At 36.3% G+C, this 25,043-nt stretch overlaps 1 protein-coding gene across 1 annotated transcript in view; it reads right to left on the reverse strand.

The window, feature by feature from the left end:
* The window catches only part of CWF19L2 (CWF19-like 2, cell cycle control (S. pombe)), a gene marked incomplete at its 5' end in the record, with an annotated part of 30,315 nt that extends 5,579 nt beyond the window's left edge, over positions 1 to 24,736 (reverse strand). The window contains 5 exons of the mRNA XM_009574639.1: positions 1,006 to 1,161; positions 5,336 to 5,452; positions 6,583 to 6,795; positions 23,230 to 23,367; positions 24,611 to 24,736. Of these exons, the coding sequence (XP_009572934.1) occupies positions 1,006 to 1,161; positions 5,336 to 5,452; positions 6,583 to 6,795; positions 23,230 to 23,367; positions 24,611 to 24,736 (750 nt within the window). The remainder of the gene's footprint in view (positions 1 to 1,005; positions 1,162 to 5,335; positions 5,453 to 6,582; positions 6,796 to 23,229; positions 23,368 to 24,610) is intronic.
* Between the last annotated feature and the right edge of the window lie 307 nt (positions 24,737 to 25,043).

Raw genomic sequence — 25,043 nt, forward strand, 5'->3', positions numbered from 1 at the left:
TTCTTTACTGAAAGAGTGGTCAGGCCTTGGAACAGGCTGCCCAGGGAAGTGGTAGAGTCACCATCCCTGGAAGTATTTAAAAGACGTGTAGATGAGATGCTTAGGGACATGGTTTAGTGGGCATGGTGGTGTTGGGTTGACGGTTGGACTTGATGATCTTAGAGGTCTTTTCCAACCTTAATGATTCTATGATTCAGACAAAACAAAAGTTTTACCAGCACATGAAGCATAGCAATGAAATCAACCAGATGGAGAGTTTCAAATGTGGTAGAAATTACTGTATTGCTGTTCATCATACTGAGTGCTCCACTTCATCAAAAACCAATCACATCATTTATTTCCAGAAAAAAAAATATTTCAAAGAAACAAATAAAATAATTTACTTATAAAAGGCAAATCATGATCCAGTTGATTAAAGCCAAAAGGCCTCAGTTCCAGGCAGAAGGTTCAACAAGCCTTTCCTTACAGAGTCAGTGGAAAGAGACCAGAAAAGCTATAGAAGAAATATCTCTCATGCTGTCTAATATTCATCAGACACATAAGACACATGTAAAATTTGGGCCTACTGAAATAAAACGGGGATGAAACATTATATATGAGTATTTCTTAAAACACTTGATATTATTTTCTCATTTTATGCTTGCCAAGGCACACGTATGGGGTTTTAAGTTTATACTACAGGACTTAAGCGAGAAGTATTGCAATCCTTACAGCACTTCAAGAAACTACAATTCTCTCATCTTCTTCCAGCATTTGTCAGTGCAGTCAGACTTGAGGCAACTGCACAGTGACATAACAGCTCTTCCACTGACTAACTGAAAAACAGAATTACCTCACAGGGCGTGTTTTAAGATCAAGGAACAGGATCAAAGAATGGATCAAGAAGTAGGATCAAACAATCCATCTTTTCAAAAATAGTACTTGAATACCAAAAAAAGTTTTCCAGAAATAGATGAATTATGATAACTACATTCAAATGACCTAAGAAATAACATTTTCGTGTACCTTAAAGTAGATTGGAGCCACACCTCCTACTTCTTTTGGAAGAGGAATGCATTCGTATACCATGTGATACCGTTTCTTCATACTCATGTTTGTTTCTAGGAACACACAGTCCAAGTCTTTAGCTTCAAACATTTTCACCAACACATTTCTGAACATCTGTTTAAAGAAAAAAAAAAAGCATAATTTGAGTTAGCTTTTCAAAGCTTTCAGATATAATATTTTATGTTATTTCACTAACACATATTATATTCATAATAAACTCATAATAAAATGGATAACAGCAGCAATCATACTAGGAAAATTCCATATTATTCAACAATTTAACATGAACTGTATTTCCTAAGATATAAAGATAGGAAGTCTAGAAAACTATTGTGAAATACGCATTATAATTAACACTACAGACTCAGTTTTAATAAATACCACATATTTTTACAGCTGAAATTAAAACTATGTTGAACTTCATAACTGTGATGCTCCGTAAAACAATATGGCTTTAATGGTCAGTCCCAAGCTTACAATTTCTAAGTTAATGCCTTGGCTTGTATTGACTCCAGATACCATTAACCTTCCACTATTCATTCCAATTACACAGTTTTGTTTTGTTTTGTTTTTTAAAAAAAAGACATTTCCACTAGGCATGCTTGACCTTTAAGGAAAATATTAACGTTGCCTCCAAAGAAAGCCATGGCTATAATCACAATCTTCACTGTATAGAAGCCAACCAAATGCAATATTGTAATAGATCTGGCCTCAATGTTACCACTTCCCCTCAGACACTAGGTGCTGCACCTACTCAAAGTGTATTTCAGTTTGTAATTCTGCTAGCTCCAGTGTCAGGGCCCTGCACACACTCAACAGGCTCTGCAGCCTGTGGTACCTGCCGCGGCTCTGGCTGCCCATGCAGGTGGGCAGCTCCGACATGGTGCAGCTATAAGCTGGGATCAGACACAGCAGAAAGCACTGGGGAAAAAAGAGCTGTGAGAAGTGGGGGCCTGGCCCCCTTCACTCAGAACTGCAATTAAGCTCAGGCCCTCACTTTTAGTCCTTGCCTGAGCTAAGTTTCAGGGATGCCTGTGCCCAGCCATGTGCCTGGCTGATCTTGACCCTGACTTGCTGACTTGACTTTGAACCTAACTCATCACTGCAGGCTTGTCTGGCCATCACCGGGCTGTGGCTGACCCTGTCTACTGACATGGGACCTGCTCTCTTCTCCTGGCTCAGGTACCATGGGACTGCGCCTTGTCAGTGAGGTGACACTGCCTTGCCCGTCACCTTCCACCCACTCCTGCCTTGCCTTCCCTGTGGAGCAGCCCGATCTTGCTGCTCCCTGACTCTTGGCAGTTGGTATTTGTATCCAAGATATGCAAGAGCATCATTCTACAGCTGACAATGTAGATGCTGAACTAAATTATCAAGCACAAGGGATGATTTCAGAGACTCATTTGGACTCATTTTCAAAGGCACAAAAGATCTGACTTTGTGACAGGGTGAATGTTTCCGAAAGTGTCTCAAGATCTTGAAAGCTGCTTTTTTAAAATGAAGATCTTTGTGTTATACATGCTCCCTGTACCATTTCCACAATGTAAGCCAAGAAATCACTTAAACTGTATGAGCCTCATAGACCACAGGTACCATAGCTCAACAACTCACATAACTCACAGGTTGACCTTTTTGAATTCTTTTTTTTTTTCAATTAACAACGCTTAGAAGTACAAACAACACAATTAAAAGGCTAATCCCATCTAAAGGTTTAAGATTTCCTATCTTAATGCAAATGGAGAATTGACGAATCAAACAAGCATAAGCAAATACACATATTCATAAACATCAGCAAGTACTGAAGTAAAACAGATGGAAAACAAATCACTATCAGGTTTTCAATGCGACAGTACTAGAAATTGAGCTTTTCTCCCCACCCCTTTGTCATCTTGCACAGTATAAATCAAACTAGAAGTCTAAGAAACTTGGCCAAATATATATCTTAACCAGGTATTTAAGCTCTCCAAAGCAGGCCTTTGTGCCCTGAATTTTTCCTCACAAATAAGCTGCTCCCTAAAATGCTACCATCACCCCCCTAATACAACCGATGAAACACAGCTAGAAGATACTGCCCAGTGAATAGATCGCTGTACCATGACTGATACAGGACTTTACTGCGCAGAGCGACAGACAACTCTGAATTAATAGCTTGTTGTCTTCTTCCCCTCACCCCGGCCCCCAGACCTCTACTTCTGAAATACACCAAAGCAAGTAACTGTGGTGAGATAAGAGAAACATTAAACCAAAGGTTGGGAAGGACTATTACTTACAGTTGCTACCCCGCAACATCAACTGAAATACAAATCCACTGAAAAGCCTAGAATATCTGCAGATGTTAGCTAACGTTTTCCAGACTGCAATTTCTTATTTTTAAATACATTGCACTTTTCCTTCAAATTATGAGCGGGCCAAAACATCAAGAATAATTAGCACTGGAAAGGACAAAACCATTCATAAGAGCAAATAAGAGGGCTTGGCTTATGCTCAGATGCACACGACATTGATAAATGTAACAGTTCAGGCAATACAGAACATGTAAAGATTTATATCTTTTCATACTAAAAAAATTACATGCATATTTACTTTGGCAAGTGAGCACATCAGTCTAAAACACACAATATGTTAAATTCAAGTGCCTGAAGGCATACAGTATAAAAGAACCCTTCTTGCTTTATTCCAACATACCTTAAAAAAAATCCCAGCAAAAATAGTTAGCTAAAACTTGTGCTCTATACAACATTTTATGAATATTTAAAGTGTGATAATTTTTTTCGCCTCAACAGCAATATAAAATATGGCTCTGGCATCAGAAAGTTGGTTTAGTCACTGAGTAAATGTATGCGTATACTCCTGCTAAAGCCTTCCAGACTCCTCCTATTAAATTACATAGAAGCTGAAAAAAAACCCAATCTGTGTCCATCACCTCCCTAAGTACTTTGTTGCAAAGAAATATTTAAACCACAGGGTCAATGGATAATGGTTTTTGGCTGCCTGCCAGGTTAAACCACGACATGGTTTTATCAACTAGTAGGATTTTCTAGAAAGGAAAAGACTAGCGTTAAATACAGGAGCTGCATTTGCTTCTCTTTTCTTTATCCTATTTTCCTTCTCATACATATTTAGAAAAATTATCATCTATTTAGTTAAAAGAGGTTAGGATAAATAGAAGATATAGAATAAACATATTTATCGCTTTTCCTCATCCTCTGTTGTTCCTCCTGATCCCTACTTGTTGCACTTACTTGCTTCTCATCCAACTTTCTTAGGCATTCCAAAAAAAACAAAAGAACTCCTTTCCCTTCCAGCTTGGGAGGAGTGTAATTTACTATGAAACGCTGTATAAAAATTACATCAGCCATGAGAATCAATGCGGGGAGCAAATTAGAAAAGTCAAGAGAATTCATCTGCCAGGCTTGAGGCAAGATCAACGTTACTTAAACCATTTCAAACTCATGAATTAACCTGCTTTTAAATCTAAGCAATTGCAAGCAACGAAGCCTTTCTCTACTCTGAAATAGTATCCAACATTTTGATATAAGAGGTTGAAAGTTATTTTCCCCTTGTAATAATCCTGACAGCGGGGCGGGGAAGACCAATCACTGTCAACCTCTTAGGCAGAACCTTGTTACATTCCTCCCTTGATTTTCCTTTTCCAAAGAAAACAGAACTCAAAACCTTCAAAATGTCTTCATAAGAGAGCTGGAAAGCATGATCCATCATGCTTGGCAATTTATTCCAGTAATTCTTTTCAAAAAAGTAGGAAATTGGATTCTAACAGGGACCTCACTGATTTGAAGAAGAATGAGATCTCTCCCAGTTGACATCCACCCAAAACCCAGATTAGCTTAAAAAACCTGAAGATACGTAAACAACGTATCTTCAGCTTTTGTTTCATTATAAGTGATTTTTCTGCCCTGACAATCCTTTTCTCTTCCTTGGCACTTCTAAGGAAATCCTAACTGCCAAGCCAGTTATTCCACTTTCTGTAAGGGATCAGCTGTACCTATGTCACCCCTGAGAGATGTTCCTCTAATCTGGTTTCAAAGACCTCCAACAACAGAGGTTCTGCAGCATTCCAGGCAACTTTTTCTCGTGCTTATAAATGAGAACTTTTCTTCAGTGTTTGGCCTGCATCTCCCTTTTTCAATTTTTGACCACAATGCGAGAATCTTCTGCCCCTTTGTGGAATCAGAAAAGAGCTGCCAGGCTGGAAATCACAAGTATATTATTATTCAAAACAACATTATTTTACAAAAATGTTAGAACATGAGAGAGTTTCTCAGCTGACCTGGATTTCTTCCCAGATGTCTTCATCCAAAAGAGTGGCTGCAGTATGGTGCTGTAGAGGGGCTATCAGGCAGTGACCTTCAGTAAGGGACTGGTTGCTTGGTAGAGACAAGTATACCTATAAAAAGCAAACAAAAACTGAAGTGCCCATTTTTCTAGCGTTAAAAACCTTCCCGTTGCTAAGGCTAAGAAATACATCATTTGCTAAAATTCAAACCAATAGAAGCCATTACCTTCTAATTACAGCAAGGTATTAGTAATTGCAGTGTTTTTAAAAAGGTCCCATTATCCATCAGTAGCTCCAATGAACTAGTAGTATCCAGACAGCAGCTCCACCAACAAGGCAGTAATATCAGCCTTATCGACCAACCAGTATCCTAACTATTATGAAATCACGCTGTTTAGACCATTACAATACATTTCTAATATATATATCTGTATGCATTTTAATCAAATATAATATATATTAAAAATGCATACAGATATATCTCTGTATATATATCTATTAGATATATAAAGACATATATATATACAGATACATATCTGTATGCATTTTTTTACATATATATATATATATAAAATCTATCTATACAAAAAAATAGGTGCAATGTACCATAATATATATTTAAGCATTTAATTCCTTGGCCTATAAAAAGTTTCAAATCAAATGAAAACCATCAATAATAAATGAAAACTTCGGAGAAAGAATGACAAAAAAAGCCTATACTGAAGGCTTTTTTCATATGTTATAAATCCAAATATTTATGCAACTTTTAAAAGCATTAACAGAAACAAGAAGGCTGTCCGTACCAAATTCTGTCTATTTCAAAGGATTTTAGGCTTAAAAATGGAATTCAACTTAATTTTCTTTGATATCATTGAGATACAATTCTTCACCAGTTCAAATTTCCTCCAGTGCAGTGTGATTTAGTCTTCCACAAATCCACCTACAGTCTGATCTCTGCACTCAGATCTTTCATTATTGCTCCTGTCTTCCACAAATCCACAAATCTGAAGTTCTGATATTAAAGATTAGCTTTATAATTTATTACGGATTTATATATTTTTCTCCCTCACCCTTGAGGAATTTGTGAAATCAGTTGGAAGGGCAAGGAAAATAAGATGCAGAACAATAAATCATTTCATAGAAGCAATTTCGTTCTTAATCTTAGGCACTCTAACATTAACACTGCCTTCCTTTATTTCTTTTTTTATTTTTACATTTGTGTTAAATTGCTATTTTCTTACCTTAGTGCCAATTGCAATAATAAGATGTTTAGAAAGTTCACTGCTATCAAAGCAGTATGGGCACTTTTCCATGCGTGCAGCAAGCTGCTGGTGCTCACGTATTGCTTTTCTTCTTTGTATTTCTTCCTCTTCCCCACTGTGTGCTCTTTTGGCTGCTTTGGAAACAAACATGTCATCCAGAGTGTAGTACTCTCTGTCAGTTTTTTCCATGAGCTGAAAAGATACACAGAAAAATTGTGTGTATATATAAATAAGAAAGAAAAAATACTTAGCTCTTTGTAGTATCCTTTATTGAGAAAAGCATAAAATACGTAAGCAGTAGCATCGCTTCTTTCCATATGGCATCTGCAGCACATGCAATTATCAGGTACATCTCCTGAGAGCAGTCATACACAATCTTAGGTATTAAAATATAGATGTGTGACAGCAGTGAGAAGAGCATATTACTATATTCCATCTCAAGTTAAGGGCTAGGTATTTCAATATTACCTTGACATAACTTCAGTTTTAAATAGATGCACAATTTTTTAAATCATATATTATGAAATATTTTATTTCGGTCTTCACCCTCCTCCTCTCCTCTTATGACTATCACTATCCATTAAATCACCTCTTGTGAAATAACTAGACCATGACTCTGCACCTCATATTCATATTCTGTGAAAACATGCCAACAGTTACGCTTATCAAGTGAACAGTACTAAGCCATTTTGTGAAGAAAACAGTCTTTGTCTTCAATATTTAATCTTTCTTGAGCGCACCTGTTGCTAGATATGGATAATGAACACAACTAGCACATTATCAGAAACAAGGCTGAATCCAAAACCTGATCCACAGGTTTTTTGTTTGCTTATTAATTGCTACATTTTAGTTAAATGTGCCACATTTAAAAGGAAACTCTGAAAATACTAAATTTGTTATGAAGACATGTTTGAGGGTCAGTGGTCTCTTACAGGATCTTAATAGTGGAAACCCACACAAACTGGATACCTCTCACCTAGATGATATTCGGGAGGGATGGAGTCCGAAGATAGGAACTGGAGGAACTGAAGGTGATGCAAGGTGACAGAGGACACGGTAAGAAGGTGGGCTTATGGCAATAGCAACAAAAGACAATGAATGGAAAGGAAAGCAAGGAAAGTATGGGGGTCATGGGACTCAAACCCAAATGACAGTAGATTTCACTAAGCTTCGTAACACATAGAGCACTAATGCTATATATAAAGAGAGCTTAAGGCTTTATCAATCTTTTTTTATTTTGATGACAAACAAATCCCATGACATCTTGCCTAAATCAAGATTTGCAAGTCTTGATTGTAAAGATTAACTTTTCAAAGGACTTAGGAAAGTATTTCTCCATCTTCTGCTTTGGCTGCTCTACACAACTTTAAAATTATGTGCCATTAATACCCTAAACATTCAACACATATAGCTAAAGCAAATGTAAAAAGCATTCAAAAGAATTTTTTCAAGTTTTTCTCTTTAAATGAAATCGCAGTGCTGCAATACTTCTATGCTATGCTTGACTGTAGTTACCTTGAATAGTTACAGTAATCTCCTTATCAAAATGACAGGGAGAAAAAAAAACAGTACACTATACAGATTCCTTGATATTGGAGGTGCTGGTCCTTCAGAGTCTTGGCGGATTTATGTATGAGTAGTTTTGCTCCAAGAATTGCTAAGGAAATGGTAGAAGTGTCTTCACAACAAGTCCTAATATATTTTAGAATACTGACTGGGGTAGCCCTAGCAAAGGACTAATGTTAGCTGAAGGCATTTTGAAGGCATACTGCCATAATTGAAACAGTCTCCAAATAAAAGAAACTCTTCTAAATATTCCAGATGTAGTTTGTGTAGATAATCTCATATGAAAAGAAATTAAGACTTCATTTTGTAGTGTAGATAAGTAACTTTCCCCCTCCAAAACACAGACAATAGCTCTTGCTTTTCCTGAACACTGCAATTCTCTAACACAGACCAATAGCTTGTTTTGTATACGCTCAGTACTTTCATTACCAAACAACTGAGGAGCAGCCTCCTTAATATTAAATTTTATTTAGCCATAATGCACTGCTTATGTGCATTTCCTACTGGAAGCCACTGCAGACTAAAATCAGCCATTTAATAGTTCAACTCTGTTCTTGTTCTGGTTTACTACAATGCTGTAATGTATATTTAAAATAAACAGGAGATTCCTGAGCTGTAGAAAAAATATTTAGTGGTTTGGATGTCAAAAATCAAGTCTGTGTTCTTCTGTCATATAAGCATAAGAAAGGTAAAACTGGAGCTTCAGTAGAAGAAATGCCAATTAGCACTACTTACAGAATGGCACCATTTTGTTATTACCAAAAATAAAGGTTTCCTTTTTTTTTTTTTAAATAAAAAAAATCTGCCATGAGAATGAAAATACATGAAACAAGACAGCTGACAGACTACAAAGAAAAAGAAGAATTGAAATCAGAACACCTTGGATATCAGGAGTATCATATGCAGCACAGAATACCATTACTGTTTTGGTTTGCTTACACTTAGAAGTAGTCATGGAAATTCCTGGTTTGCTATGCATGATCTCTTTTAAATAGTAGTACTTTTCAAAACCTTAAAAATACTCTACAGATCCTCTTACACAAGTCCCTTATGTCACAGGAACACAAGTCCATCTAGTGATGAAATAAATATTCATCTTATTAAATGCTCACCTAAAAAGCAGTAAACTTTAAAAAAGTAAGTGCTGTCTAAAGAACCAGATTTGGTTTCTTCTCATACAGTCATGACCAACAGAAGATCAAATGGTAATTCAGTAAGACCAAAAAGAAATTATGTTGCTGTTGTTCAGGAATTGCACTTTTCTGCATCGTGTTCAACGCAATATGAAAAAATATTCATAATTCAATGCCTCAAACCTAAGAGTAGGTCTGAAGCAATATAAAGTCCAATACATGACCTTGAATGGAGTCAATGAAAACAAGCACGATTCAGGAGACTTAAAAAAGCAAGCTACAAATGCAACAAAAAAAAGGAAAAGGAAAAAACAAACCAACCAACCAGCCATTGGCAAAAGTTGGAGTCACCCAAAAGAATGGCGAGAAAGATTCCCCAGTTGCACCAAAGAGTTCTCCTAGTGCTTCCTGGAAATCCAACTGTGGTATTTCAGAATTCAAAATTGAAAGTCCTCAAAGTGAAGGGAAACACTGGAAAAGACTAAATAATACCTTCACTTCTAATATTACTAAACAGGCTACATATACATACGTGGAATCATGCACATATATGACTTGTTCAATGTAAGCTCTTAGTGCAGCCTGGATCCCACCCAAGGTCTGTCCATCAGGCTACAGTAAGTCAAAATTACAAAAAAATTGTAAATTTAAAACAAAATTTTTGATTTTTCCTGGAAATAAAAAGATGTGTAAAAGAGTTCTTCATACAGCTAGGGGCCATGGGAGCCAGACAACATTGCACTTCCGGTTTAAGATGTAATGTAAGTTGGTCAACAGAATTAGATGAAGCACATTGGGGAAGGAAGTAAAATAAACATAAGATTACTTTGGAGAAGTAAAGGAACAAGAAAAGGTAGGTAGCAATGCAGCATTTTGGGGAGAGAAGCCACAGCAAAGGGATATTTAGAGAAGAGTATTCACAGATCAGGTTCAGATTACCTCTACCACAAAGTCTCTACCAGCAACAAAATTATAGATCCCATTGCAATTCTAACGAATAACAGAAAATTATAAGGAATGCAAGGCAGTTCAAGAAACCAACATCCCAGCTTCAAAGACATTAAATAAGTGCCTAAAATAAGCAGAATGTAAAAAAAAAAAAAAGTTATTTTAAACATTTCAACTTGCTTGTGTGATTAAAAAAGCCTAGTCATTAATAATTCATGTCCAATTGGATGCTCTTCAAGCACTATATCCTTCTCTTGCTGAAGAAAAACAGACAAGGATAAAGTGGAAAAATGAGGGGTTATTTTTTTCCCCTTTTTCACACCTTTAAGGAGAAGTTTATGAGACCTTTATTCAAGTCATAAGTCTAGCACATCAATGCACAGTGCCATTATATTGCAGTTCTGAGACAAAGAGACCAAGTTACAGATGGTCACCCTGTCCCTGAATCTTCATTTCTTGCCGTGTTTTATCACATCCTTTAGATGACTTTATAAGAGTGTTAAAACAGGATATATTTTCACCTCTAAAAACAACAGTCATAAAAGGAGTAAGAATTTCTTTGCAACTGCCGTATTACCACAGTGTCCTTCCAACATACCTCGAAACAGTTCTGGAAGTACAGAAACCTAGAAACAGGCAAAAATATCGTCCAGCAAGAATTGTGTATTTCTACTGAAAAAAGACATGATATGAATATAAGTGGGAAAATCCATTCTGCCTTAAAAACAAACAAAAAACCACTAAAGACATTTAGTTTGCAATACTGGAATAGTAGCAATGAACATCACTAACATTCTTTGCCCGTACCAATGGAAAAAAAAAGGGGTTTTTTTAAGGGCATAATTCCTTACATACAATTACCCCTCCAATCCTACAAATGCCAAACATCAATGCGTCTGAACTGAAATAAAATAAAATGTAGCTGCTACCATAGCAGACTAGAGAGTACTCTTCAACTGCTACTCTAAATATTGGCCTTTTTGAAAAGTTATTCGGGAAGAAAATGGAAATTCTCTTTCAAAAAATGTATACTCTTACTTTCACAATAAGGTGCCCAGTGTGTTCTGCCAACTGCATTATTTGGCTATAACAAAATCTCTCCAAACAAGTTAAAGGGGAATTGAAAGAACAAGAAGAGAGTGTTCTCCAAAATGCCAGAAGGAAAGCAAGTAATCATTTAAAAACCGATTTCTTTCATACATATCTTCTCCCATACAAAAGACAGAGCTAGTACAAATCAAAAGAACAAACTATGCTGATGTATTAGATTTGCTGGAAAGCTGCTGTTCTGCATCAGCTGAAGTATCACACCTGTTAAACGTGAAAGTCGATGCATTCTGGAAGTTGTGTATTTAGTTCCCTCACTGTGCAGGATGCTGCGCTCACTGTATTTCAGGTGGTGCACAGAGATTGGAAAGAAGCAGGTAGTCACTTTTATATACCAGTTTTAAGCTGGAATGTCCCAAAAAAACATCACTGAACTGGCTGAAGTTAATATAAGAAATCAGACATCTATAAAGACAGTACACCTCAAGTCCTTGTTTCTACCAGACACTGGCCAAAACCAAGAGCTAACCTAAACCGATGTTCTCATAAAACAGATCATCTCCACTGCCCCTTGTCTTCTCTTTTCCATTTCACTTTTTTGTTCTGGGCTCATCTGCCACACTCCTCCTTCGTATGCGCCCTCTATTTTCCAACTTCTCCTTCTCTTTTGGCAAGCACCGGTTAACCAGAGAATACACAGGTGGCTTTAGGACTCTTAGCACCAGGCAAAATGACATAGCCTCCTACACCTCGCGGTGCAGTTGTACAACTATGAAATTTCTACCATCCACCTGATAGGGATCTGTTTTCCACAATCAGGATGCAGTTTTGGTTTAACCAACAGGGATGGCATCACAGTTTTGCTTGCCCTAGCCAAGAAAGGCCTGTAATACACAAACATTTAAACAGCAGCCAGGGAAGGCATCCAAACTTCTTTCAGGAGCAGATAAAAATCATCCTTAGGGTTCTCATTTGGACAGATCTAATGTGTGCAAACATGGCCAAAACCCAAAACACGGAGAGAGATCGCTAACCATTCAGCACAGGAACTCAGAAAGAGATCAGCATCTGACTATGCATAAATGAGAATGATCTGAGAGAGGGAAAAATTACAATGTTGTATTTGCTGATTAAATCCTTAACATTATAATTAGCATGAATAATATGAATCTATTATATGAATAATTTCATTATATAGCGTTCTTTTCATAAAATAATTGATGTCTTTTTTCATTTTTTACGTTACTGAAGCCATTAGGCACCTTGGCACGAGACTACCTCCGAAAGTAACTCTTGTAGATCTGTGTCAGGTACACTCAAGGGTCAGCCTCATTTTTCTGCCAAGTGTTCAGACTGATGGAACTATATCTCATAGCTTAATTTTAAACTGATTCTGTCTTACTGCTACAGTAAAACCCCTGGAGTCTTATACACTGCTGGCTGCCTACACACTCCATCTGAAGTGTGCTGCATGTTGTGTCTCCTATCTCTCCCTCTGCTGCTATTACTTGCTCTTTGGGAAAGAAAGCCCTACTAAAGAATTTAATAACATTGTGATACTGAAAGGAAATCTCAAGAGACATCTCCTAATCATCAGGGATTTTTTTCTATATAACACCGTGAGTACACTTCTTTCCCCTCTTCAAATTTCCTCTGAAATCTGGGGATGAAACAGGAAATTCCATTAAACGCAATTAGCATGGTAACAAAATATACCTGCATCTTTCTAGTCTGGGTTATTTTCAGCTTTTTTGTACGCGTACTTTTCTGCTTATTTTCTTGTTCTATTTCTGTATGCAACTATTGAACTTCTGCTTTTCCTGTTTTCTCGCTAACGCAATCATAGTTAAAGTTATTTCCATATAAGCTAATAAAAGTGCATCTGCTTGGAAAACCTGTGAAAAAAAGTCTATAGATTGTATAAAACATATCAGTTTGGTTTTAAATTGTCATGGCAACACTGACGTCTTCAACTTTAAATGACAGAGTTAATATTTGTGGAATGTTGTACTCATATATTTTGGGAACCTTCAATAAAGAAGAATAAACTATTATTTTAGAATATAAACCTGAGTGACATATGAATACATCTCATCACATTTAAATTTATTCAGCATTTAGCACTTACTGTTTACAACAAAATCACCTCAGAAAACAGTCTTTCTGATCTCAAATAGCATTTGCTCAAGCCAAATCAAGGCAGAATTTTATCATGTTAATTTTATTTCAATTCCAATCTCCCTATGACCAGACATCTGAATTTGTAGGTTTAATTCAACATGTAATTTAGCATATAGGCATTTCCCAAACCTATCATCCCAGTGAAATACATAATATGTTAAACACATAGTATCAAAGGATTTTAACATATCAACACAGAGTGCTTTTAAGGCCTGTGACAGGAAAATATTATGAATCATGTTGATGAGCAAGTTAGTTCAGGATTACCTTTGAGCAGCAGAAGTCAAGCAATAAACAAACAGCAGAGCACTGCTCAATGGTTAGGGTCCATGCTCCTTTTTGCTTCGGTTATTTGAAATGAAAACTGTAGATTTTGCTACAATTTTTGCTACAGTTATTAGGATGGCTAAAATTTTATATGCATGTCAATTAAATGAAATGTAAGCCAAACAAAATACCTTCAGCCACAGAATTCTGCTATTAAAAGTGTGATTAGCATTTAACTTTACAGTTATCCCTGGCCATAACTTAAATGCCTAGAAACGACTGTCCTGCACAAATCTTCGTTTGCAACCTATCTTGTAATTTTAACATAATTCATGAAGAATGCCAAATGCTTACGCAGTCATTTAATATGGGCTGCTTCTACACAGTTCCTCCTGTTCCAAGGTTTTTTTTCCTAATGCAGCTGTCACTGCTGTTGATTTGTTTCCACATGCAGGAACAGTTTTAACTTTGTGTCCATACAATATACACAGAAAGTTGTTTAGTGCATTGAACTGAAACGTAGCGTAACACAGAACAAGGTGTTTGAAATTATTTTCTCTTGGGTTTTCATATTGATTTTTTTACAGCAAGCGATGCACATGCATAGATCTTTAAGTAAATGTAAAAAGCAACAGTGCACCAGAGCTTTGTTAGAGTCCTATCATGTCTATTGAATACTGTGCTAGAATGGCTTCACCATGTGAAGAAAGAGAAGAAAAAGGTTTATTACATAATAGTAGCAGCAGCAACATTCTGCTTTTTTCACTTTAGCTTTTAAAATATTTCTAGACTATTATTTTGGTTTGTGGTGATGGAAATGCAAAGATGTGCAACAGGCAGTTTTGCACAGCAAGTAAAAATGATAAGGCTGAACGCAATTTTACAGACTTCAGAACCAAGGAAAGGCAACATGCAAATTCCCTTTTTGCAAACCTGGAATACCAGCATACCTCTTTACTAAATCCATAAATGAAGGACAGCATTACTAATATAGTTCTGTATTTTTCACTGCTTAAATTTGTGTTATGGATTACTGCAGAGGTTTTTAAATAAAATGAGTTCATGGCCAAAATTTAAATGGTCTGATCAACAACACAAATCAGTCTTTCTCACTTTCTTTTAGTAAAACGTAATCAAAAAGAAAAAATGATGCCTTAGTAGAATTTATGCATACAAACAGAAGGTAATTTCTATTGAGGTAATGTTCTAGAAATCAGTCTCTGTACACCCACAAGCATCTATTGACATAAGTGAAAGGATTACATAAGTCTTAAGAGCACGAATTTGGGAAAACTGAACTACTTACAACAGTCAAGGGCAGAAGAAACTACAGACAGGGTACTCAAAGCTATCAGTAGTGAAAACTTAAGACTTCATGCATATTTTGTACTCTAAAACTGGCAGAAAAAAAAAAAAAACAGTTTTCAAATATTTTGTTGACTTTTTTTGTATCCTATAGTCATGCTTCTGTAGCAGTGAGAACCCAATCTGCTTTCCAAGCTGAAGAAAGAAAAAAGTAGAAATACAGTAACTTCAAACAGTTTTTTTTTTCTTTAGGCATAACAGTGAAATATGAAAGAATCAGACTAGACTTTAAGGCCTGTTTTTTTCCATATATCAAAAAGATTATTGTTGAGTTTTTAATTTTTGTTTTAAAAAAAAAGCTTTTTCATGACTGAAAATTAAAGATTTGAGGCTTTTTCATGATATTCATAAGTTTGACATAATAGCATGCATGGGACGGCTGTGGGAGAGGCTGTATTTCAAACTGCTTCAGATAACTGATGTCCACATCAGCCTGCTGTGAACAGAAGCACAAATGTAGCAGGAGATAAAAGCCTCAAGTACAACAGGGTTGTATTAGAACCACGACTAGAAAAAGAAGAAGGGGCAAGAGAGGAATGATAAATTGGGATTTGCTTTTCATTGAAATTTAAAACATAGGCTCAACAGGCAAACAAATAGCAAGGAGATGGCATATTCCTTCATTCTGATCTCGTGGAGCTCTTGAGAAAAGGAAACTTTACTGGTGGGAAAAAGACTTGTAAGGACGAGTATGGTTTGACCATAACAGATGTTTAGTCTGTGAATCTGAGTGGGAGTCAAGCACAAGATAACGTCATATAGACCTTCATTTGCCAATGGGATTAGACAGAGGTTTCATTAGATAGAGGTTTCATTGGGTCTATGTACTGACATTTCTTCCAAGTATCATTTAAGAAAGTAAATCCTTTTACGAATTATACCCTTCTATTTCAACATCCCCGTCTCCCTTTACAGAAATGCAATTACGTCATTATCTTCAGAGATGCGTAACAACTAGCCTGTATATCATTTGAAATACCATTAAAACACTAAATATCAGGAAAGTAACATTCATGTGTAGCGGAGCATTCAGCTGTGCAAAAGCCAAAAAATATACTGGTCTGTCTTTCTCATTCCATTCCCATTCGTGAGAGCAGAGCCCATTTCCTCCGTCCTCACCAGCCATGCGGCTGGAATTTTCTTTTTGGCATAATCTGGGAAAGCGATAAAAGCCCTGGGAAAATCCATGAAGGAAATAATAGTGCTGTAGCCTACATGCTTAGCAGTAACCACAGCTAGCCACAGCCACAACTGCAAGGGGAATTACACTGCTGGCTGGTCCAACACATCATGGGAGTAGGAGCAAACACGCTGCACAGGACTGCGGTGATGAAGACAGGGAGGGTTCAGGCTCCTCAGTTCACAGTGGTAAATTCACATTGGTGGCAATAAGGGTGATCACAATGCATAACCGAAGAGCTGTAAGGACTGGAGAGCCACCTTGCTGCCAGACACTGAACATTCACTGCACTGAACAAGATACATACAATATGGAAAAATAATCTAACCATAAGATAGAAGCTCTAAACAAAAAAAACTGACACATTTGGCCATATTATGGTAGCAGAAGCTGCTTAAGTTTGTAGTCTAACTTTTCTTTTTACTTGGCTGAGCAGCCAGCAATTTTAAGACAACCAACAAATGCAACAGATAAAAAAAAAAAAAAAAAAAAAAAAAAGTCTTTTTGGTAATTCAAACAAATGTCAGTTTGTTTTCCATTTAGCCAGAAAGAGGCATCCAACTGAACCTAAGGATGAGCCACCCCTCAAACATCCATTTTCCCACAAATTATGTTGGCATCAGATTTGACATTAAAACTTATGGAAGCAAAACAACACTCTAATGAAGCAACTGTGCAACAGAGATCCTTAAAGTTAGTAAAAATATACCCTATATTTCATTCTTTAAAAGCAATTGCCTTGTCTGCAGTGGATAACTTCTTCTATCCCCGTAGCCACATCTAAGAAATCACATCACTCAACAAAAGCAGTTCAGACTGATAAGATGAATGAAATTATTCAACAGAATTTAAGGGGTAGGATCTCCGTTCTCCCATCCTAGGTAGGATATCATTTATAGACTTCCAGCAGTTTCCTCCCACCACTCTTCTGAAAGACAAGATTCATTTTTGTGGATATTTTTTTCCACTTCTCAAATGAAGGCACAAAGAGAAAGTAATTCGTATGTGTCAAATTTGTGTACTATCTATCAAACTAAAACTGACAAAAGAGGTTTGGTTGCTAGACTTCCTGCTGGACGTAAAAACACTTTGATGAATCCACTTAGGAGAGATGCAAGATTTTTGAAGATTGTCTCACTGGGCCCCCAGATCATAATGCAAATACTCTGTAGTATAGGTTTATAAAGTACCTGAAGAAACCATCTAGAATATCTGTGATCACAACCAAATTTTTCAGACTGCTGCCAACACTTCAGCGCTAACACTGATCTTGCAATGCTGTGAACAAGAATGCCTTCTACCCAAAGACATGGAAAACTCAGGATGCCTAGGGGCCAGTTTCTTAATTTAGGATCAAGAACAATCACCATCTGGGGAAGACCATCACATTTTGTGGTGACAAGAGCTGGGAATCACCTGTACAGAAACTACCAAAACCATTTCAGATTTTAACAGAGACGAAAACCTGGCATCTATGATGCTTCTTTTTATGAAAGCCAAACAAAAATATCTTCAAAACCTAAATGGGACATTGCATGGGACCAGAGGATTTCAGTACCATGAATTAAAATTTGGACAACTAAAAATCCATTGCAACAGGTTCCTTGTACAGACGAAAGAGAACAACCTCATCTTGAACAGTAATTGACAAAAACATCTACTTTGAGCACATGCTCCAGCACACTTAGCTAATAAACAAATAATATGGCTCAATCTTAAAAGATTAGTCTGGCTATTCATTCAAGAAGCTTGTTCTAATAAAATAATGTGATGTAGAGCATCTTCGCCTAGTAACAAAAAGGAAACAGTGCATAGCATCTGACCCAAAGCTTATTGAAGTCAGTAGGAACTTCAGAGCCTTCCCAAACTAAAATAAAGCAGTTGCATAAGCCAGGAAACACAATACATTCTTCTAAAATTATTAAGAAATTTTATCCTTAAACAAAATAAACAAAACAAAAAAAAACACAAACAAAAAAAAGGAAAGAGGCTTTTAGAATGAAAGATACTAAACTCAGCTGCTTGCTCTAACCAACTGTGATCATTTTATGTTGCAAAATCAGTCTCCAGAAATGGCTAAAACATATGGGGAAAAGCATAAACAAAGCACGTAGAACTTACTTCTGCTACACACTTGCAGCTCTCAGCATTTCACTGTGGAAATCCTGAGCCAAAAACCTATCTGGATCTCCCTATTTAATATTTACCAATGAAACTGTACTTCACAAAGTCGCTGTATCTTTTTTCCTCCCACTCACAATTAAGGCCTCCACAGCATCTCATGCTCTGCAGCACAAGTTCTACAATTTCCTTCTTGACTGAAAAAAAAAAAACCACAAAACCCTCCTTCATGTTAAGCTCTGCTCTGTGACCACTTCACATATGAGAAATAAAAATAGCTGTTTTCTATTAAACTTTTATGCTACTTGTGTGTTCTAGTCTACCAGCTGCTTCTCCCTCCGCCCCCGGCTGAAAAAACTTTGCTTACTTAGGTTTTCTTCAAACGGCCACCATTCTGTGCCTTTGACCACAGGGTACGCTTTACGAGCTTGGGTAGCATTCAACCTATGGGTGCACCATGGGTGCACTATAGTAGCCTTATATGTTTTAAATTGGTCCTAAATTCCCTTTTTTCACAATCTCCAAAATTCTGTTTCTCTTTTTAATCACACCAGCACTGAGAGATTTGCAGACTTGCAATGACTCTCAAATCAAGCAGTAACAGCCTCTTGTGATATATGCACAGTTACGGCTTCACTCAGCTTCACGATTACCATCATTTTGCATTCATCAACCCTGACTTTCATCTGAATGTATTGCCTTGATACTTACGGTGGGATCTCTTTCTCCTTATTTGAGAGGTCTATAACATAATCTCCTGTGTCTGAGCTAGACATCTTAATTCCTTTTATACCCATAATGTCTGTCAGACAGCATTCAAAATAGGACAGATGACTCGCACCACTAAAATAGGTACGTCTCTCCAGCAACTCTCTAAAGTGAATCTTAAGAATCAGTTCAGATATATTTCACAATGTTAGAAAAATTCAAGCTTTGTATTTTGAAATTCTACAGTTTACAACTTACAGTGACCTCTATTTTTGACAGTCCTGAATAATTACATAACAGTAACAAATTGTCGGGTCATAAAGTATCCCTTCCTCCAGATGATTTACCTATGTGTTGAATAGAAGAGATTCCTGATGAATCCACCGGTAACCTCCTTTTATAATAAAAAATAACCATTTACTCCTGCCCTCTGTTTTCTTTTTAAAGATTGCCATTATACTTGCCATCTTCTGTTCCTCAGGATGAATAAATATTACCCTCAGCAGTTCATAGTTCAGCATGTCACACCTGATTTCTTTCAGATCACTTAAGTGAGGACCATTCGGTTTTAGTCATTTGTTATTATTCATCTCAAATTCAAGTTTCTTTTTAAAATAATGGATTTCTAGAAATTTGAGCTAAAACTCATTTTACTGACACTGTTAACTTGAGACAGTTTTTCCACTTACTCCCTGTAAATAGTGGCTCATGCAAAAGAATCACTCTGACCTCATTTATAAAGGATATTAATGCAAATAGTTCATTAGTTCTTCTGGCATGTACTTATCTTTCCTAAATGCTCTAATTATACCTTGATCAGGTTTTTTCAACACCACATTCCTGCAGGCTTCTTGCTTCCAATGAATTGAACTCCTAGTTTTATGCTTTTAGCAAATTCAAAATAATTACTTAAAGTAATCCCCTCAAGATAATTTTTCAATCTTTCTTATCAAAGTTTACTTCTACACCTGCTAGGCTCACGCTCTTTTCCATTCTCCTTACTTGGACATGACAAGTACTTTTTAAATAATGGTTGGGTTCTGGATTTGATTTTTCTTTTAGCCTCCAGAAGCTCTTTATTCTTCTGTTCACCCACCCTTGGATTTATTTTTAAATAAAAACAATTCAATAAAGTTTTACCCCGTTTTGGGAGGGTGTTCACTCCCTTAGAATGTTTTCACCAGTGGCATACATGTGCAATTAGCACTGAGTACTAGAGAGTCCCTCATAACCTGCAAGCATTTTCTCTTTACATACTCATTTTAAACTCCCACTAAATAGACTCCACATTTCTCTGTAATTGTCTCTTTATAAAAGTTAAACACTATATTGCATTTTCCTCTACTATATGGATGCAGAAGTTCAGTTGCCAAAGCTCACCCTCATTTGTACAGAATCTTTATTTTTAAAACAGTTACATACTGAGCCAGGCCATTTCTGCACCATTCCTAAATGGATCAAATTTCACCATTGTCCCAGAAATCCTTACAGTGCAAGTAACTAAAATCTTTAAGGAACTGGCTGCAGGTACAATAATGCTAACCAAAGATGTTATGTATACAGGATTTGGCTTTCTGTTTTCTTCAAATTCAATAATTATAGCTCATGCCTTTTAGCAATAGGTACAGATGATAGAATGGGAGATGAGGAGCCACAGAAAGGAAGTAACAGTGGATATTCAGTCCACTCCCCAATTAACATAACTATCCATAAACCAAAAGCAGACAGAAATACCAGGTAAGAAGGTACCATAAAAACTTCCAAATTGCTAAAGGCCAGGGAAGTACTTAAAGGCTTCATCACTGGAAATGTGGCCTGTTCTTATACTCTTTCTCCTAAGCAATCACTGTTGGACACAGCACACTGGGCTGAGTGAATCTCTCATATAGCTGCTCTTGCATTAAGTGTCTCAGTCATCAAGAACTTGGAAAATTCACAGCATTTCAAAATTGAATAGAAAAAAAGAACAGAACAAAAAAATTACAAAGAAAAATTATCAAAATTATCTTCCCTTTGAAGACTTACAAAACTAAATAATATAGAAATCTTTGACCTCCCTTCAAGTTTGCTAGTCTTCCTTGCATTAATAATTACTTAATATAATGCCAAAAATATAAAAACTAAACCGAGGACAACTGAACATGCTCTAAGAGTCAAACAGTATTTCCAGTTTGAAGTGAAGTAACTTGGAATCAATAAATATATGAATACACAAACAATACTTTTCACAAAGTTTAGAAATTTCAGGGGCAACCAAGTACATTACTGTATAAATACACACGTTTCTCAGAAAAGTCCGAATGGCCTTTCATTTGAGTTTGGAAAAATCCAACCAAAAAAAACCTTCTCTTTTTGGGAGCACTCTCCCCTATGTCTTCATAGGGGCACTGCAAACTTTTGCTATTACCAAACTCGGGAAGCTCAAATTAGCCTGGTTTTATTTTCACATGTCTGAAAAGAATCAGAACACAAAAAGCAATCCTGTAAACTGTTCGGTGGAAGCAATCACATGAAAACATCAGACTAAACACAGGACAAATTGAACACATTAATAATAATTTCAGAAAGACATCTTAATATCAATTTACAAACTCCCCTTCGATGCTCAGGGTTGACTTAAAGATTTTTTTAAAAATTCCATTCCACTTATGTTTTAATGTAGGCATTCATACACACACACCCCAACCACCATTTTTCACAAAAGTTACCTCTTCTAAAGAAAATACTTAACGGAGACAAGACAATACAAGATCAATAAGGTCCTTGAGAAAATGGTAACCATTTCTCTTTGTTATGCTTATTCTCATATGATGAGGACAGTACAAAGTTTTATTGTGTCCTTACATTTTAATTTACTTGTAAATGTTAGCATGACAGATATGCTAGTTAATTATAGTTAGTTTGCACAATTACACAGGTTTTGAAGGAAAGTTTTATGTGTTTGGGGTTTTTTTTTTTTTTGGAAGGGAAGGTAAAGAAGGAAATTCAAATACTGGCAACAAGACATGTTTATTTAAATGGACCCCAAGGGCATCATTTTTTTGAGTATGTCAGTGGGAGAGAATGAGAACTTCTATCAGAAGCAGCCGAATGAGAAGATGCATAAACCACACTAAGTTCTGATAATGTCTCCAGAAGAACTTCCTGCCAGACGCTTTATAGCATCAGGTTAAATATTTTCTACTGGGTACTATCGTGGCTTTTCTGATTCTTTTTTTCTTCTTCTTCTTCTGAAGAAGAATTTTTAAAAGAAAAAAAAAAAAAAAAAAACAAAAAACAAAACCTATCCTCCAGGATCTTGTCTGTCTTTTAGATAAATGGAAAAACAAATTTTGTCTGTGATGATACTAATTCCATGCTAACAAGCTTTTTCAAAACCTGTTCAGTGGTGCACAAAATACTGGAGCAGTAACCTAGTAAAATTTGAAGCATGCTAGAGAAATTGTATGTCATAGCTATTGGAAATCATCTCTGTCAAACACTTCCATATCAAGCACAGAAAGTATCCTTTATTACTCAGTTTGGATGATAGAAATTAATTATTCCATTTGCACTGCAGTATCTGTCTGTGAGCTGGCTGCTCTTTTAAGTGGAATCACTCATGGAACCATAACGTATAAATCTGTGTGGCCTGTGAGCATAAATTATCTCATTATCTAGGACATCCTGATGGAATTTCAGGTAGTTTGCTTCAAATCTCATTGATTCTTGTAACTTCTAGATGGAAGAGACCATCTAAACACTAAGAAAATGCTGCTTTTATTCTTCACTAATTTGGGGAAAACCTGCTTTGTTGGGCATAAGTAACCTATTAATGTATAACACACTCTAAAAGCGTTCACCTCAAAAACATCAAATTCTACAGGCAGAGGAACAGCACAATCACCTCTATGAAGGAACCGAAGGCACCACATTTCCTGCATGCATGCAGGTTTCCATCACTTTGATAACATCTACCAGGACGATCTTACAACAAACTTTATTATTATTCAAGACAATCAGAATTCTCAACCAAAAGCAACATACCTAGAGCACTGAAGCCTCATGTCCTCCCTGATATTTCTAATAATAAAATGCTTAATTAAAAAGCCATACACTCAGACACCTTACCTTTGACGCCATACGCATGAACAGTGAGTTTTGATCCTCTGCTGTTCTCATCTTCTCATTTTTGACCAAATCGTTCAGGTTCATACTATCATCATCCTGAAAATACCTTACTCTTTCTTTATCTATATGAGTAGAGACCTGGAAACAAACATATTGAAATTAAATATTAACCTAGTGAGAACGATCAACTATACAATTCAGATCCTAATAATTTCAACAAGTTTAAGGAATCATGAATCAAGCTAAGCATATCTAAAACAATTGGGCTTGCTGCTTCATTTGACCTAAGGAAAAGAACATCCTCCCCTTTCTTCATTTCGATCAGTACGTCTAAATAAAAATAGAGCCTGTTCCCACAAGCGCTATATCCTTAAGTTATCAAAGCTACATTACCACTCAGGAAAGATGGACAGTAATTCACTGAAACAGTTAATCGGCTCACAAAAATGGAATATTCCAAAAAGTAATCTTCATTATTTACAGAAGCTTTTGAATTGTCAAGTGTCAGAGACACTACTGAAACACAGCAATCACAGACAATACTGAAAACTTGTATAAATGTGGTACCTCTGGGAAATGTTGCCATCTTAGAGAGAGTGCACGAGAGAACAGAGTTTGTCCTCTAGGGCAGGACTAAACTAAATCCTGAAGGAGCATAGGGAATGGTCATCAACATAAAGCAAGATGGCATTTTCCAAAATGGAAACAACAGGAGGACGACAACCAATTCCTCGCCCTCTCATGCCTTTCATTCCTCCACAGCAGTGTTACAAACTGATAATCAAGAACATGCTTGCTAAAAGTATGAGGTATTGTCATCTCCTCTTTTCCCAAGATCAAAATATTAGTTTATTTACTGTTGCAAGCAATTATCCTAAGAATAAACACTGCTCCAGCCTCCAAGCTTCTCACTGTTCCCCAAAGCACTTTGTTACAAAGATTAGGTCATAATTTTTATTATCAGCAGTAGCAGTATTTTTGATCAGAAGAAAAGAAAAGGAAAATTAGCCCCTGAGACCCGAATATCTCAGTAAAATCTTTCTTATTTTGGAAATACTCACCTCTGCTAATCTTCATTATTTACATTACTTTAGGTAATGTAAACTATTTGGCTAAGAGACTGTGATAACTTGAAAAACTTACTTTTCCTTGAATGTGCATATAAATAAGCCCTAAAGTGATCCCTAGGGAAACATAGTCTGAAAATAAACTTAATATATGCTTAACAAATATGTACTCTAACACTAATTACAATCATCTGAAAGGAACTTTTTAACTACCTATTGACATTCTCATAAGACACTCATATTAATTATGGCATCATAAAAGTAAAACTACAAATTCATTTCAGAATTACAATACTCACATTTGTAAAACTTACCATCTGTCGCTTTCTCCATCCTCCTTTTGGCTCCTGTGGTTCAGCTGGTGCAGTCACAGGCCATGCCCTTCCGCTTTGATCTGTTCTGACAAGGACCACTTGTTCATCTTCTTGACGGCTTGAAGCCTGTGTCAGGTTTGAAGATATATTTTAAAACAGATGATACAGACGAAACCAAAAGAAACACCTAATCCACGCTAAATAAAAGTTTAAAATCCTGAAGATTAAAATAAACAACAGATTCTTTACGTTTTGCATGTTCGTTATAATTCAAAACAGACAGTATTACCTTACACAAGGTATTCTTTTCCACATCCGAAAAGAACAGAATATTAAAAATATATTCAGGTAGTTAAGTGCAGAGTTAACAAACCCTTTCCAAAAAGAATCAAGTTTGTATTCTTGGTTCTTCCTCATAAAGCTTCATCCCCAG

The sequence above is a fragment of the Fulmarus glacialis genome, unplaced genomic scaffold (genome assembly GCF_000690835.1).
Source record: "Fulmarus glacialis isolate BGI_N327 unplaced genomic scaffold, ASM69083v1 scaffold3063, whole genome shotgun sequence".
Lineage (NCBI taxonomy): Eukaryota > Metazoa > Chordata > Aves > Procellariiformes > Procellariidae > Fulmarus > Fulmarus glacialis.